Here is a 16,246-nt window from a genome sequence, read left to right on the forward strand (position 1 = left end):
GGGGTACCCACTTTTGAGACTAAATTTTTTGGGGGGGTGGTGTATATCAGAAAAATTGGTTACATTATTGAATTTAATACATAATACGTGCACAGAATTTCTGATTTTTAACATATGGAAAGAGCATATTTCGTAAGTGAAACGGCTGAATAAACATCAAACTCTATTTTTATAGTTTTATTGATTCCTTAAACCTAAGTTTATAAATTAAGAGAACTGATTCAATAAAGATATAAATATTAAAAGTTTTAGGCTTAGTTTGTTAAAATAGTTCAACACGGTCCTATAAGCATGAAATATCACATTCTAGGGAGACCTATAGTCCTGGTATTTACTGTCCCAATATTTACTATTCCAACTCTTGTCTTGGATTACACAGTCTTTTTGGCAAAATAACCTTGGTTTTTAGATTTTTGTGGCATTTGATGAATGTTCAGTATAAACTAGTTTAACAGAACCATTTAGTTACTTTTAAATGATTGCTTTATTTTTTCAGTGTTAATAGTCTGAACAGATTTCAGGAACTATAACCTATTCAGGCCTGTACTTAGAATGATTTATAAATATTACTGTTTCCTTGTGTGGGTGCCTTGAGTGCCTACCCAGAGATGAGCAGGCAGCTGCATGGGCATGCAGCTTGCAGGGGCCGTAAGGTTCCTACCCACATGTGTAACTGTTTTAAACAGAGTCATGAGAGGACCTATCATATCCTGTGATTCTTCATTTTACTTAAGAGCTTTTGGTGAAGGAGCCTTGACAAAAGCTTTCTGAAAGTCCAAATATACTATCTACAGGTTTACCCTTGATTTCATAGTGATTTTCCTGTTCCCCCCTTCCCCCAGTGGGTAGAGAGGTGAGGCATGATTTCACTGAAGCTGTATTGGTCTTTCCCAACAAAATGCATGTATATGTATCTGTAATTTTTGTTCATTATACAGTAGAATTTCAGAGTTGTGAATACCTCAGGAATGGAAGCAGTTCAAAACTTAAATGTTGAACTCTCAACAAACTATTATGGCTGTTCTTTTAATAGTTTACCACTGAACATTGACTAAATACAGCTTTGAAATTTTACTATGCAGAAGTAAAACACTTTTTTTCCCTTGTTTTTTAGTAGTTTACATTTAACATTGTAGTGGGCTTGAGATATTTGCTGCTTCCTCAGTGGGTATTTCTGGTTCCAAAGGATGCATTTGGCTGGCTTGTTAGTTCATAACTTTGGTGTTCATAATGCTGAGGTTCTACTGTAGTTGAAATTTGCTTGTAACTGAAATTAGGTTTACAGGCGTGTGCCTCTAGACTTTTTTTTTTTTAAATTGGCATCACATAAGCAGTTCTGTAACCATTGGGTACAAAAAATGATTTGTCATAGATTACATATTGTAGGTAGTTAGTAATTCTGAAATTTCATAGGAGTTTGTTTAGAATTCTTGGTGTCCTCTGGACCAGGTAGCTTATTACTCCATAATTTGTTCCAAAACCATCTCTGATAACTCAAATTCAGACACTTCATCACACCTGTCAGTCTAATAAGGACGGATAGTGCTATGATTTCCTTACGTTATTAGCCTCCCACCCCAATGCCAGCTCCCTCAGGCTCAGCCATTCCTTGCTCCCTCCTCCCCAAAAAACCTGACTCAGGGGAACCATTGCTGCTGGAGGAGCTGCTGTGCCACTGGAGGGTCCTTTCTTCCACACAGCTCAAGATACCACCACACACTCCTTCCACTTGGGGCGGGGGGGCAGATACGTGAGTGCCAATGTGCCTGTATGTGTCCCATCCCTGCTGGGATCACGTGGCAGTTCCAGCAGAGGAGATAGCAGCTCCTCCAGGCTGCAGCAGTGTAAGACGAGAGAGAGAGAGTGTGTGTGTGTGGTTTTATGGACCCTAGAGAACTTCAGGAACAATGGGGTGATGTCCATTCTTCCTACAGTCTGCTAAATCATGGTCTGTAAAATTGAGGGTTTACTGTACATGCCTCTTTTGGAACATTACAGTAAGAGACCATAAGGGTGATGGCATAAATCTATTCCATATTTTACTTCAGCATAACTCAGTGTTTCCAGGAGAACCCTATCCTAAACTTTTCTCAAAAAACAGGTGTACTAGTGAGTTCAGGGGGGCTTACTTCAAAATTAAGAGGACTTTAAACACAGTCCTTAAGCCTTTTTTGGTAACTTGATTTAAATCAATAGTTTTGTTTGGTTGATTTAAATCAATCCATCCTGGTTCAAAGTGAACTCTCAGGAGACCAGCAGACAAAAAAGCTGTCTGGATTAAAGCCAGGGTTTAAACTGACTCCTTCCTTATCTTGTCAAAAAAATAGTCCCCTCCCTCCCATTTGCAGAAGGTCCCAAATCCCTAAGGGAGGATTGGAAGGACTTAGCCTACTGAGGCCCCAGAAGGTTACTTTTTTTGAGCTATGCTTTGGTGAACCTGTTACCATAAAATGACCTCCTAGGTGGGAGGATATGTGCTCATTTTATTAACGTGTTAAGTTATGTTGTTGTTTTTAATACATTTTCTCTAAGTGCTTTTTAGCATAGATGCCAACTTCCTCTTTAGCTAGGTGGTACTTAACACTTCCTCCTACACCAAGCACTCACCCTGCTTCTGCCCAAGTGCACCATATTCCTGCTCCTTCCCTCCCTGTTGGTGTCTCCTGAATACTGCAAAGCAGCTATTTGTGGCAGGTGGGAGAGATGGAAAAGAGGCTGGTCTCAGGGGCCACCAGCAGGTGAAAGAGGCTGGGAGAGCAGGGGGGCTTAGTTGCTGGGCATGTAGGAAAGATAGTGGGCTGCCACTGATCTCTCCTTGGCAGTTCTCTAGTGCCAGAGCACCCACAGACATGGTGCTTATGTTAGAATAAAGCTGGCCTACTTACAAAGAATTTTCTATATGTAGCAATAACTATTTGTCCCTAAAGAGTTGGCAAGCAGCTCAGCCTAGGCACTGTCTGTTGGGAAATGCACAATGAAAACCAAGATCAGTTCAGCTTGGGAATATCCCAGTCAGAAGGGAACAAATGCCACAAAGAATTCCACTGAAAAATGCAACAGCTAGGGAGGAGGATGCCTGAGCAGAGGTGTCATTGTTTGAATACTGGGGAAATACAGATGCAGCTGCCCTGAACTGGGACCCTGCCGCTAAATCTGGAATCCTTGTACCTGTAACACAACAAATTTTAAAACTTGCATTGGAATTATTGTTTGTGCAGGGAATTACTATGATACTACTATAACCAGGATTTCCTTTATTAAATCCAATCAACTGGTATTTACAAAATTGCTCCAAACATGCCTAAAACGTAAAATTTCCTACATCCAAACAATAAAGTATTTGATTCAAGATTTTTCTAACAGGCTAAACCCCTGGGTGCTTAGGCTTATATTAGTCAGCATTAACTACTGGCACTATATCCTTTAACAGACAGATGTTACTGTTACTTATAGACTTCAGCTAAAAACAACCTAAGGCAGCTCATTATTTCCAGTCTTAACCCAGTTAAAACTTACAATCTCCTTTCTCCCCAAGAACTTTTTCTTCCTTGCTAACTAATGTTTTCTGTTGTATCTTGGTTCACATGTTTACTGTTAAAACAATACTGGTATGTGGGGTGAGAAGATTCAGATTTTTACTTATTTAAAGCCATCTGCAGTTATCCCTGTTAGAAGCAATTTTTTGAACCAGCCATCCTCCCATCTCCATTCCATCTGGACTTAACTCACTAGTTTCAAGACCAATCATCTAATTGCGAGTCAGGGGCATCACTTTACAACACACATTCCCTAACCAACTTATGTTAAGTATAATATTTTAAATTTCATATTTATTCTACAATTTAGGCTATGTCTACACTTACCAAGAATGTTGACAGCTGCTATGCAATTTTAGGTACAAGAAACATGTGCCTAAAATCAATTTTGCAGCCATTGACGTTGGTCCTTGTCCTCACTGCACAACGTTGATGGGTGCGCTTCTTCCATCGACATCCCTTAACCCTTGCAGCTTGCAAGGAGTTCCGGGGGTCAATACTGACCCCAGAACGCATCATTTTGTGCATGTGTGAACCAGCACCCCAGAAGATCAGCCCTAAGCATTTGATCTTCCACAGTCAGTGTAGACTTGCCTTTTACAGCACTATCTTGCTTGCATTTACATGCCAAATATCTGAATTGTACAAAAAGTCTTGATATTTGCATGTCAGTATATTCAGCTCTGACCCTGGGAAAAGGTGTATGGCAAGCTGTCAGCTGAAGTTGCTTCCATATAGTAGTAGATGCAAGCTAAAAAGGCACATACATTCAGTCAAATTTAGGAGACGCACGTCAGCAGTGCAGCCTAAATCATAGCCCAAACCGATTCTTTGTCCTTGAATATTTTACATTTAAGTATAGACAGTTTCCATTATAGTATCCGCATTTATAATTTCCCACTAGTTTATCATCCATGCACCTGCATTTGATTGATTACCAGGATATGAGGCTTACTTTTCCTTTGCACTTTGTACTTGATAAGCTTTATGTTGTCCAACATTGATAGCTGCCTATGCAAAAAATACATCGGTATTTGAGATTTTCAAATTCCTATAATTTGGGTGTAATTTATATCTGTAAAAGTTATGAATTATCTCTCCTGGGCCTTCAAACTCAAAAGTTTTTACAAGGGGATCACAGTAACACAATTTTCCAAATGACTGTTAATGTTATGTGAAATCTGTCTGGCAGAGATAAGACTATAAAATTGTCAGCTTTTGGACATGAACATTTAGTCTTTCAGCCATGGATGAGTTTCTAAAGGTGTGTTGTGCAACTAGTTCTAAATCAGTTATAGTGAATTAGCCACATTATTCTGAAAATATATTTATTGTTCCAGCCAACTAGCCACACGCAACCAGCCAAATGGCCACACATGGCTAATGGCTAATATGTTGGACACTATGGTTCTAAAGGTTGCCTTGTGATTTTTTACACAGTGGGTGAGTGATGTTTATACGGAGTTATTTTTGGCAGAAAAGTTGGACGTTGTCTATTTTATTAATAACAATCCAGGTTGAACATAGTCATCAGCTGGCATAACTAAACATTTTTGCTGCCACAAAATACATTTGCCACGGCTATGGGCTTCTGATTTTCATTAACTAAAAGCATGAATTGCAAAGATGCAAACTGAGGTCAGTAGAAACACACAGCTCAGGATTCACGAGGTATGGGATGGATATAGGGTTATCAGCTCTGCCTGATTTTATTTCAGGAGGTTTCATCACATGATGTCATGGAATTAATGACTGACCTTATGTACTCAAACAAATTCACTACACAGCCATCATTTGCCTTTAGTGGAAATAAGTAGCACTGTATAAATCATAACTTCATATTAAACATATTGCTTAAATAAATATTCCAAAATTTCCAGTTGTAATGTCAATCTTATTTTTAAAAATATCAAGATCAGGTTTGTTATTTTACTTGTTAATGCACGTTTAAATGTGTACACATGTGCCTTAGTTAATTCTAATATTTAAAAAGCAGAAAATATCATACCATTAGAAAGTGATATATACAGCAAAAATAATTGATTAAACTTAAAATCAAATACGATTGTATTTATATTACAGAAGTTGGGTCTCCTGTAGCACAGTGCCTTTGCTCAGAGTTTTTCTTCTTAAATCTGTACTTCTGTTGGCTTCTTGCTGCTTTGAGCAACTCTGGGGACTTTTTGACATATTCATAAAAGTCAGCACATGACATACTATAGTTCAGTTGCACCTGTAACTCTGCTTTCACAACACTTTCACTCAGTCTGTTTCTCTCTTTGCTCCAAAGCTGATTCATTAAGCTGAAGACCCGTTCACAGTAGGCATTTGAAACTGGAATTGATAGCGTGAATGACACAAGTTTAAACATTTGGCTGTTTCCACTTTCTGGAATTTGTTTGAAGACTTCTACCCATCTTTGATCTATTTTTTGCTCCTTTGAAATGACTTCTCTTCTTACTTGTTGTAAAATGCAGTAATCCTCAAATAGCTTGTCAAAATCAATCTCAATGTGAAGAATTTCAGCCAGCTTTTCAAGATCAGACCATTTTACTTCATTGTCTAGTGAGAGGACTGACATTTGTTTGAAAACAGATGTCTTGAAATCATACCACTTCTCAAGGTATGCAATGCACCGTGACAATACCTTATCTGCTTCCTCTTTAAATTTCACCTTATTAGATGGAGAGACATTGCACAAAATAGCCTGAGCTGATCTCCCATAGAACTTGTCCCCTTTCCTTCTCTTTAGTTTAGAATGAAGACCTTGCATGGCACAATCTAAATCTGTACAGCTGGCATTATTACATTCTATTTTTTTGAGTGCATCATAAAATACTCCCATCAGGTTATGCAGAAAGTAAACATAACAAAGAGGAAGAGACTGATGCTCATCCTCACTGAATGCTTCCCATATAATCCTGACACATTCTTCTTCCCCCTCTGATATGAAATATGCCTTTAGTGAAGACCAACATTGTAGGATTCGTTCTACTGCAGGCAGAAGGGACAGCCACCTACTTGGTACGTGATGCAGAAGTTCCTTATACTCAATTTCTACAAATTCAAAAAATGAACTGAGAGATTCTGCCTTTTTAGTAGAGGAAGAGAACTCACTATACACTTTCAGGACAAGACTTTCAACATCAAAACTCAAAGCCTTCATGCCATGTTTAATACAGTTATGAATTACATGGCACTTGCATCCAACCTCTATCATTCTGTTGTTCAGTTGTTTAAGCTGCTGATAAACTGCTCTGTGTTTCTCAAAATTAACAGATGCATTATCAGCTATGTAAGATGACACACAGTTTATACTGAGGCCACTTTCTTCTATAATATTTGTAATGCGTGCGGCAATGGCCTCACTTGTCTCATCATTATCATGGTAAAAATCAAGCAAGCCATATTTAATCCCTTCTGACTTGGAAAAATAGCGTACAGTTATTGGAAAAAACTTCCTATTTCCCTTATTTGAGGCGTCTGATCCAACTGAGAAGAAGCCTGCTAATTCAAGGTCATTAAGCAAAAGTTCCTGCGATTTTGGTGCTAAAACATTCTCAGTAATACTAGTTGCTTTCGTCCGCCCACAAGACATTTTTCTTGCAATTTCTGAATCTGGTAGAAACCTTGGAAGCATATTGTTACCACACTGACTGGCATAACTTAAATGATGAACAACACCATGATAAATTTCTCCAATTTCTGCTGCTGTCACTAGATTTACTGGAGGTATGTCCTTTTTAATAAAAAAGGATGCAATCTGAGGTGTTTGCTTCTGATTTTTCACAGCTTCCTTGTGTTTTGTACATTCTGCATGGATGTTAATAGCTCGTCTCCCTTCATATTTAATGGAAAATGCTTGATGACACAAAATGCATTCAGCCGTAAATTCATCGACTTTGCGAAGCCAGTTTTTATATTCGGGGTCTTTACACCAGTTGTCATTGTAACAACAGTAATACTTTTTCTTTTTTACCGTACCTTCTGAGATGCTATGTTTTGAGGAGCCCTCACCATCATCCATTTCTGCTCCCTCTTTTCTGATAGCGAGAGGCAGGTGCAGCGGAGTGTAGACTACAGAAGAAAGACAAGACAAAGGCGGCCGCATTCGTGCCTAGGTTAATTGTGGCCTACAGGCTTTACGCCCTGACACAACGCACACTCACACGAGGTGAAGAAGTGCCCGCACAGTGCGCACCTGCTGCACGGGCAAACGCCCCTTCCCGAGGCATTGAACCCCCGGGCGGGACTACTACCTAGATACACCCTTCGCTCCCCACTGGCAGAGCGCCCGCCTGGAGACAGCGGTAGCTCCTGCACAACTGGCAAGCCCGAGCGGGCCCGGCCGGTGAGCGCTCGCTCCCGCCTCCGCAACGCCGAGCCCGGGACTCGCTCGCCGCACGTAGGAACCCGGCAAGTCCCCGCCTTGGGTCTTTCCACCCTAAGACGTCATTGCTAATGGCCGGCGGCAGGCGGCGCGGCCTGTCCCAGTGCTAGGGACCAGGGAGAGGGAGGGGGCGGGGGTCGGCATCTCCCCTCCCTCCGTAAGCACAGCAAGCCAGGAGGGGCGGGGGCCATCTTGGTCAGCATTGTCTTCACTCAGGCACCTGGCGCGACAGCCTTGCCCGGGAGCTTGTGTCACTGTGATGACGCAGTCAAGCCGCGCCGCCAGCTAGCCGGCGGGGTAAGTTCGTGTTCGTTCTGGCGCGCCCATGAACCGCTGTGCGCGGCTGCTCTCCCGCCTGCCGGCTCGCCCGGGGCCTTCACCTCACCATGCCGCCGCCGCCGCCGCCGCCCTCCGGAGTCGGGGCGGCCCGTGTCACCCCAGCCAGGTCGCTGCCTTCTCGTCCGAGGGGAATGGCTACAAGGCCCCGGACACCTCCTTGTTCGTGCCCCTGCACGTGCGGCCCGTGGCTGCGGGCCTGGAGGGGGACGTCGGGGCCGAGCTCACCAAGCCGCTCAGAAAGAGTAAGTGGCGCGGGGCCGTCCGGGACACTGCGCGAGGTGGTGGGTGAACGGCGTGTGGCGCCGTCCTGCGTTGTAGCAATGTCGGGGAGTAGTCAAGTAACTTTACCTGGGAGCGTCTTTTGAGTTCTTGGTGGTGTTACAGTTCAGGCCTGAGCTAACCTCTCTGTGTCTCCTACCTGATGCAGAAGTCCCTCATGCTATGCTGTAGTAAGCAGCCGTCTGAACGGCGTCTGTTTGTGAAGGACTGTAATATCTTTTTGAACAATAGAAAAACAAATGAACTAGAAGTCTACTCCCCTTAACAGCGTCTTTGTGAGTGTGGTAGGACATTTCAGCCCTTATATTATTTACCAATTTAATTTCTTTTAACAGACATGAGACAAGGACCTTTGAGAAATGTTGTTTTTCCTTGAGTAGAGTGGTAAAAGAATTGGAACAAGAATTTACAAATCCTAAGTTGTCAGGGTTGGCAGCATGTTTTGTTTAAGGCTTATAAGGTGTGTTGTACTTTATTTTGTTTTCTGCTTAATATGGAAAGTGTGGGATGACCGGAGTGGCAACTTCATTGGCTAGGTTGAAATCTTGTGAGCAGTCAGTTTTATATGTGGTACATAACTTCATCATCAAAAATTCTAACCAACCCATATTTGAAATATTAGTTTTCCCAAATTTAACTTTGTGAAGGGCAGGTGTTAATGCAGCCTGGTGTCTGAATTTTCTCCTGATCAGAATCAGCAAACCTGCTCATGAATACTTCTAGTAAATGCCCCTCAATGTTAGTAATATACTAAACACTCACACCACTGTGGCTTATAGGGTAATCTTCAGATATTAATATGATGACTTGGGGAATCTCTCTATGCAAAACATCAATTTTGGTTGCTGTTACAAAGCTGTTACACGTTTCATACTATCAAAACAAAAAGCAGTCAAGTAGCACTTTAAAGACTAGCAAAATAGTTTATTAGGTGAGCTTTTGTGGGACAGACCAGAACAGACTCAATATTCTGGTCTGGCTATGGTCTGAAGAAGTGGATCTGTCCCACAAAAGCTCACCTAATAAACTATTTTGTTAGTCTTTAAAGTGCTATTTGACTGCTTTTTGTTTTGATAGTGTATAGACTAGCACGGCTTCTTCTCTGTTACTTTTCATACTATAATAATTCGTGTCCTCTGTGAATGGTGAATTTGCCATTTGCTGTTTGAGTCCAAATACTCTTGTGGTTGACTAAATCTTTTAATAGTTGTCTATTAAAGAGGAACCACTTTGGGACAATGGGTTGCACAAGAAGATGCCTAAGGAAAGGGCTAGTGTCTCCATATTATCTGCAGAGGGGATGGAAAAGCCCCAGAAAAGAGGAAGAAAAACTTAGGTGTTGGTGTGGAGATGGTGTCCTGTGTTTATGTATTAGGAAGCTTTGCCAGGAAAGAGGAAGTATAGGTAACCTTTGTGTCAGATGGTCTGTTCTGTATGACTTGCCAAAGTCGGAGAAGGCCAGAAAGGTTCCAGGATTCTTAAGAAAATATTACCATGAGCTGCAGGGGATAGATCATGGATGACCGGGAGAGAGAGCTTGGCTCAAGTGAAAGGAATTGTTCAGAGTGGGGAGGAATGTGCAACTGGGGAATGTGTATAGATGTATTTATTATTTTGAGCTGTGTATTTCTTATATAAACTAAGTAAAGAATGATTGAGTTTAGAGTCCTGTACAGTTTGCTTTCCTGTTTGCTTTCTTTGTTATATACGGTAAACTCTCGAGTTATGCAGGGTTTGCATGTCTGCAATCCCAGCATAACTCAAATTTTCATGCAAGTCGACGGGAAGCAACCTGCAGCCTGGTTCCCAGCTCTCCTGGGCTTGCAAGAGCTGGGAAACTGGCCAGCCCAGCAGGGCTGGTCTGTTTCTTGGCTCCCATAGTGGCAGAGAGCTGGGAACCAGGGGGCAGCTTGGTTCCTGTCTCCTTGCTGCTTGTAGCACCTGGGAAACTGACCAGCTGGTCAGTTTCCCAGGTCACACAAGTGGTGGGGAGCTGGGAAGCAGGCAGTAGCCTGACTCCTGGCTCCCCTCTGGTTGCAGAGAGGGGAAACTGAGCAGGGCAGCAGCCTTGTTCAGTTTCCTGGCTCCAGCAGCGGAGGGGAGCCAGGAACCAAGGGAAGAACTCATGGCTGCCCCCCAACAGGAAACCGCTCCTGTCAGGGGTGGCAAGAGTCAGGCTGTCGCCCCTGACAGGAGCGGTTTCCTGTGCAGCAGTCACATTAACCTGAGACATGCAACTTGATTACACATACCTTGAGGGTTTAGTGTACCCTTGAAGAGAGAACGTATAGACCAGAAGGCTTACACCTTTTGGTTTCAGGGCATGTGGTACAGCTGCTGGGAGACTTGTGGGAGATGGCAGTCATTTCATGGCCTAGGCAGTCAATCTCCTGTCAAGAATGGTATGACACACAGGTCTGCATCTGTGCATGCTTAGAAGGCCAAAGACAGTATGATGCCTGAACTCTGAGCAGCCCCAGCAAGCTAATGGCATGTGGGATTCAACATGTTCAAGGGTTGGCAACCTGTGGCTCCAGAGTCACGTGCAGCTCTAAGTAGCCACCTGCAGCTCTGAGCGTTGCCGCCACTGTCTCCATATGTGGCTCTGGAGGCAGCCACTGCTTAAATAGAATTTATTTAAGCGGCAGCAGTTCCGGAGCCACTGAGCAGTGAGGGGTGGCAGGGAGCCTGGAAGTGAAAGCCCCCCAGCAGGGGGCTACCCCACATGCGCGGAAGTCAGCCAGCAAGAGAGTAAGGATGGCTAGCCTGCCCCTGCGGGAGCTGAACAGCCCTCCGAGAACGCACTAGGGAGCAGTGGAGGAGCTGTGCGCGCTGAGGCAAGTTAAGCCTGGGGGTGGGAGAGGGAGGTTGTAGCTCAGAGGGGTTAAGCCTGGGGACTGGGGTGGATTTTGGGGCTGAGGTGGTTACAACCTGGAGATGGGGGTAACTTAACTTTCTGATGCCTACCAATAATTGTGTGTGCACTGTTGTTAAGATAGGGGTGATAAAAAGCATGGTTTTATGTTATTTATTAAGGATTGTCTTGTATGCACATGCATTGCAGCTCTTGAAGGATTGATTTTTGTAATTGAATTTGAAAAAATGGCTCCTCTCAAGATTTCATTTGCAAACCCCTGAGCACGTTGTTGCTTCATAGCATTCCGAGTGGCCAGCTAGAGGAGCTTCACCAGGTCTGTGGTGATAACTAAAGTTCTTTAACAGCTGTGGGTTAAAGACTGAGATTTTTTTCTCCTTTATCTTGGACCATTTTAAAGATGAGCAAAACCACTTTTCAGCTGGAACATAACTGCAGGATTTTCCCTCTGTGTTTCAGTGGTTAACATCATTAACAGCTAAAGCCTTGTGGGAAATTGTGTTAAGTTTATTCCACTCTGTGCTACTGAAGCTGTTGAGTCTTGCAGGTACATTATGAAATCTTGGACTCTGGCATTGACAGGAAATAAAATAACATCTTGTTCTAGTTAATTGTATGCGACTTCTAAAATGTTTTAGTCCTGTCATCTTGCACGAGCCTTTGATTTATGTAGAGTTTAAATTAAAACAAAGTAGGAAATGCTTTGTGCCCTTTCAAGCATTTTGTTTCTTTTTGGGTTTCCTGTCCCTGTTTATGTGAAATGTTTCCATAGAACTTCAAAGCCTTCTTTTGAGATGCTAGTTGTAACCTAGTTTTTCTTTTTAAAGTTTTTAAATAGATAATTTATTAATTCTGAATATACTTGTCCTCGTCCACTCAGGAACCATGTTATTTTATGCCACAGAAGCTGTGGGGTTCATTAACCAATATGATTTTGTTGAGCTCTTCTTGCTGTATAAAATGGAAGATAGTATAGGTGCACTAAAGAGTTGAGGATCTGAATTAAAACAGTTTTAGATATATAATGCATTAGATGATTATGTGCTGACCTAATTTAAGGTTCATTTAGACAGTAAATGGTCTATGTTAACCTCAGATGTGAGAAACTTATAGAAATAATTATAGTTTGTTTGGTATTTATAGCAAGCTAAGTGGTTAAAGGAGACTCTGAAGATGTGGCAAGTAAGTAAAAATAAAACATGATTATTACTACACTGTCCGAGCATTAGGTAGAAATCCTGAACGGTTTTACCTTCCTAAATCTGACGTGTGAGAAGTGAAGACTCTCCTCTTTGAGTAGCAGGTAGAATTGGCTGTGATTGAGAACTCAAATAATAGAAAACCAAAGGATTAATATATGTTACATCTTTTACCTTCTTTCATGTGTCCTTGGCAAAGTAGGCAGAAAGGTGATAGTAAGCAGAGCAAGATAACTGGCTAAGCTGGCAGTAGAAATGTTCTTTATTTGAAATGGTTTTGGAAAAACACATACAGAATCTGATTTCTTGTAACCTGTGGGCAGAGAACAAAGCCAATTTTGACAGATTAAATTCTTCACCTTTCACATAGAAATGGATCACTGTAAATGGTTCAAAGAACTGAAGTCTTCCCACTGAGCTTGAGAGGAAAGCAGAGCAGGAGCCACATGTGCATTTCTGGCCTTTAGCTTTCTTTGTTTTGCTACCGGTAGGTTCTGTACTTTAAAGTACAGTAGCTGTCTAGCTCAGGGGTGAGCAAACTTTTTGTGTCATGCCCGCTTTTTGTCCCTGAAATTAGCTGGGCCCCCTCAACCTAAGGGAGGACCACAAGTGGGGTTGCAGGGATGGGCGCTTAAATAGGGTGATGCGGGGGGTTCACGGGGGTGCCCAGAAAAGAGAGAGATTCTCAGGGAGAGGACCCCAGGAGGGCATATGGAGGACTCAGGGGGTGCCCCAAGGGGAGGGATTCATGGGGGATAACTTGAAGGGGGAAGGTGTGCTGGGGGGGGGGGCAGGCAAGGGGATTCCAGGGGCTCACCTGCATCACCACCTCCACCTTGCTGCTCAACTGTCTGTGGAACTTGGTGCCACTGTAGAGCAGGGAGCTGGTGACCCCATCTTCATAGTCAATCTGCAAATTCAAAGTCGGTACTTGGAAATTTGTGCAGCTGTTATGCTAATGAGTCACTGAATATGCACATTAGCACCTTATTAGCCTGCTTCAAATTGCCTCTTTACCATGGGACTTCGGTTGGGAGAGTGATAGTGTAGAAGCAGCCAGTGGCAGTTGGGTGCGGGGGAGGAGAGGCAACAAAGGCTGGGGTGCGGGGGAGGCTGGGAAAGCCAGCATAGGTCACAGGGGAGGCAGCGGAAGCTGCAGCTGGGGAGGCTGATCACACGGTGCCCCCCTCCACCTTTACAAAATTTCATGTCATTACTTTGCACATCCCGATCTAGCTGGTCTGGCATTTATCTTTTCAAAGTTTTGTACCTCTTGTTAAAATAACAAGAAACCCACAACCCTCAAACCTTTCCTTTCATTGTTAGCAATGTTTTGACTAAAGAGTCTATAAAATTGCATGTTTAAAATAAAACTCAGGAAAAAATTGTAAGCAGATTAAAAGATGTAATAACTGACTCTGTGAATAATAAACCTGACCATTTTGTACTGCGTGCATAATTCTCCAATCACTCACTGGTTAATTGTAAAAAGTAGTGTTCATAAGGTAGCCAAAAATACAAGAACACTCAAATGAACATTGACAACTTAACAAGTAAAGTTCTGAAGACTTTGATATTGAACATGCAGCTAAATTTTAAATTCTATTTCGTACATTACACAGATTCAAAACTTAACACTATTAAATGTTGTGCATCTTGTATCTTCATACAAGCTTTAGGTGTCATAAGCTTTTTATGTGTGAGTGGGTTGAAATTGGCAAGGCAACGGATTCAGAAGTCTCCTTACAAGGAGTTGTTTTGAATTGTTTCCAACATCAAAGTTGACATTTTGAAATATTTTCCTGATAGTTTACATTTACAGTGTACTTAATTAAACTGTCTTGTAATCTGCCTATAACTAAGTGGAAATATGGGGTTTCTTTTGTCAAACTTACTGGAAGATGTGTGTTTGTTTTGTTTTTTTTTGTTTTCTGTCCTATTTGTGCTTTTAGCATATTTAATTGATACTTTACAGAGAAACATGTATTAGTAATTTGTTGCTGTGTCCATTTTTTTATTCTGTTAAAATTAAAAAAAATAAAGGGGTAATATTGGTGGAGTCCTGATTAGGAGAAGGGTGTGGAACATGCAACATGCTGGAAGGTCAAGAGGCAGCTAAGTATAATAAAACAAGAAAGGGTGATTTCAGCGGCTTGTATAGAAAATGGTTGAATGTCAACATATGAAAAGGTTGAGAGAAGAAATTGCCGCACACCTTAAAATGGTTGCTGCTTGGCACAATTATTCTTAACGTGGTTCTAAAGAATTTATTGAGTCAAAAGGAATTATAGCTGAGCAACTAACACATAACCCATAATATATTTCGCTCAATGTTCTTGAGGGAGGTATCATACCAAAAACTGACACTATGATATTAAACCTTAAAAAGGAGGATTAAAAATACAAAAAAGCTAGTCAATTACGACCTGTGTTAAAAGTGATTTAAGCATACTACAGGTTGAACCCCTCTAATCTGGAACTCCCTTGTCCAGCAAACTCCGTAATCTGGCATAATTTATGAAGCTGGATGACCATTTACCATGGGTGTGGTCAAGCTTCCTGTGGTACCATAAAGTTTGTCTCCAGCCCCAGTCCTCACCCTCAATACTTTATGCTGTTGTTTAGCTGTAATTTACCCCTAAGTCTGTGGCCACACTAGCCCCTTCTTTTGGAGAGGCTATGATAATGTGGCACTTTGGAATATGCTAATTAGGTGCTTCCAGGCATATGCAGTGCCTCATTAGCATAATGGCAGCTATGTGCGCTTTGAAACTGCTGGTTTCAAAATGCATGCCGCCTGTGTAGCCGAGGGCCTTTCAAAGCACTCCCCGCCCCAATTTCAAAAGCCCTTTCTTCCATTTGTTTTTGGGGAGATGGGGCTTTTCAGATTGGGGGGTCATTTCAAAAGACTCCTGGCTACGTCGGCAGCATGCATTTCAAAGCTGGCAGTTTCAAAACGTGCGCAGCCACCATTATGATAATGAGGTGCTGCACATTAATGGCAGCACCTCATTAGCGTATTCAGAAGTGCCACATTACCATAGCCTCTCCGAAAGGAAGAGCTAGTGTGGCTGCAGCCTAAATGTCTTCTAAGAGTCCAGTAAGCAGTGGGAGAGTTAAATGTGCTAGAAGATGCTGACCTTCCATCATCTGGCAAATTCTTTTGTCTGGCACTGGTCAGGTCCCAAGGGTGCTGGATGAGAGTTTCAACTTCTATCATAATAATCCCTATAGAAATAATGAGGAGGTCAAAAGAGGAAAGAAAGGGGTGGTTGAAGGGCAAGGATCAAGAGGCCATCTGAGTTAAGCAGGTATCCTTTGGAAAATGAAATTTCAAGCCTAGTAAAGGAAATAGAAATTAATAAAATGTGGGGTAAAATACAACATCAACGGGTGTGTGTGCAAAGGGGGAAGCTGCCCTGGGGCGTGGCAATTCAAAAGGGCCAGGAGGCTCCCTGCCTCCGCTACTGCAGCAGCAGTGGCATCCGGAACTCTGGGCCCTATAAATCTTCACCAGAGGCCCGCACAGGTGGAACTGAGGGCTGCCTGGGAGTGGCTAGTCCCAGCCCTTCCCCTTCCGCCAGAGGCCCTGCCCCTTCCAGGGTTGCAGAACCACCTTTCCCTGTTG

The 16,246-nt window shown here is 42.5% G+C and overlaps 1 protein-coding gene across 1 annotated transcript in view; it reads left to right on the top strand.

Annotated features, from left to right (window-relative positions):
- Positions 1 to 8,108: 8,108 nt before the first annotated feature.
- SUPV3L1 (Suv3 like RNA helicase) overlaps positions 8,109 to 16,246 on the top strand; it is a 36,908-nt gene continuing 28,770 nt past the window's right edge. Inside the window, exon 1 of the mRNA XM_075000241.1 lies at positions 8,109 to 8,507. Coding sequence (XP_074856342.1) covers positions 8,252 to 8,507 — 256 coding nt within the window. The 5' untranslated portion in view covers positions 8,109 to 8,251. The remainder of the gene's footprint in view (positions 8,508 to 16,246) is intronic.

The sequence above is a fragment of the Carettochelys insculpta genome, chromosome 7 (genome assembly GCF_033958435.1).
Source record: "Carettochelys insculpta isolate YL-2023 chromosome 7, ASM3395843v1, whole genome shotgun sequence".
Classification (NCBI taxonomy): Eukaryota; Metazoa; Chordata; order Testudines; family Carettochelyidae; genus Carettochelys; species Carettochelys insculpta.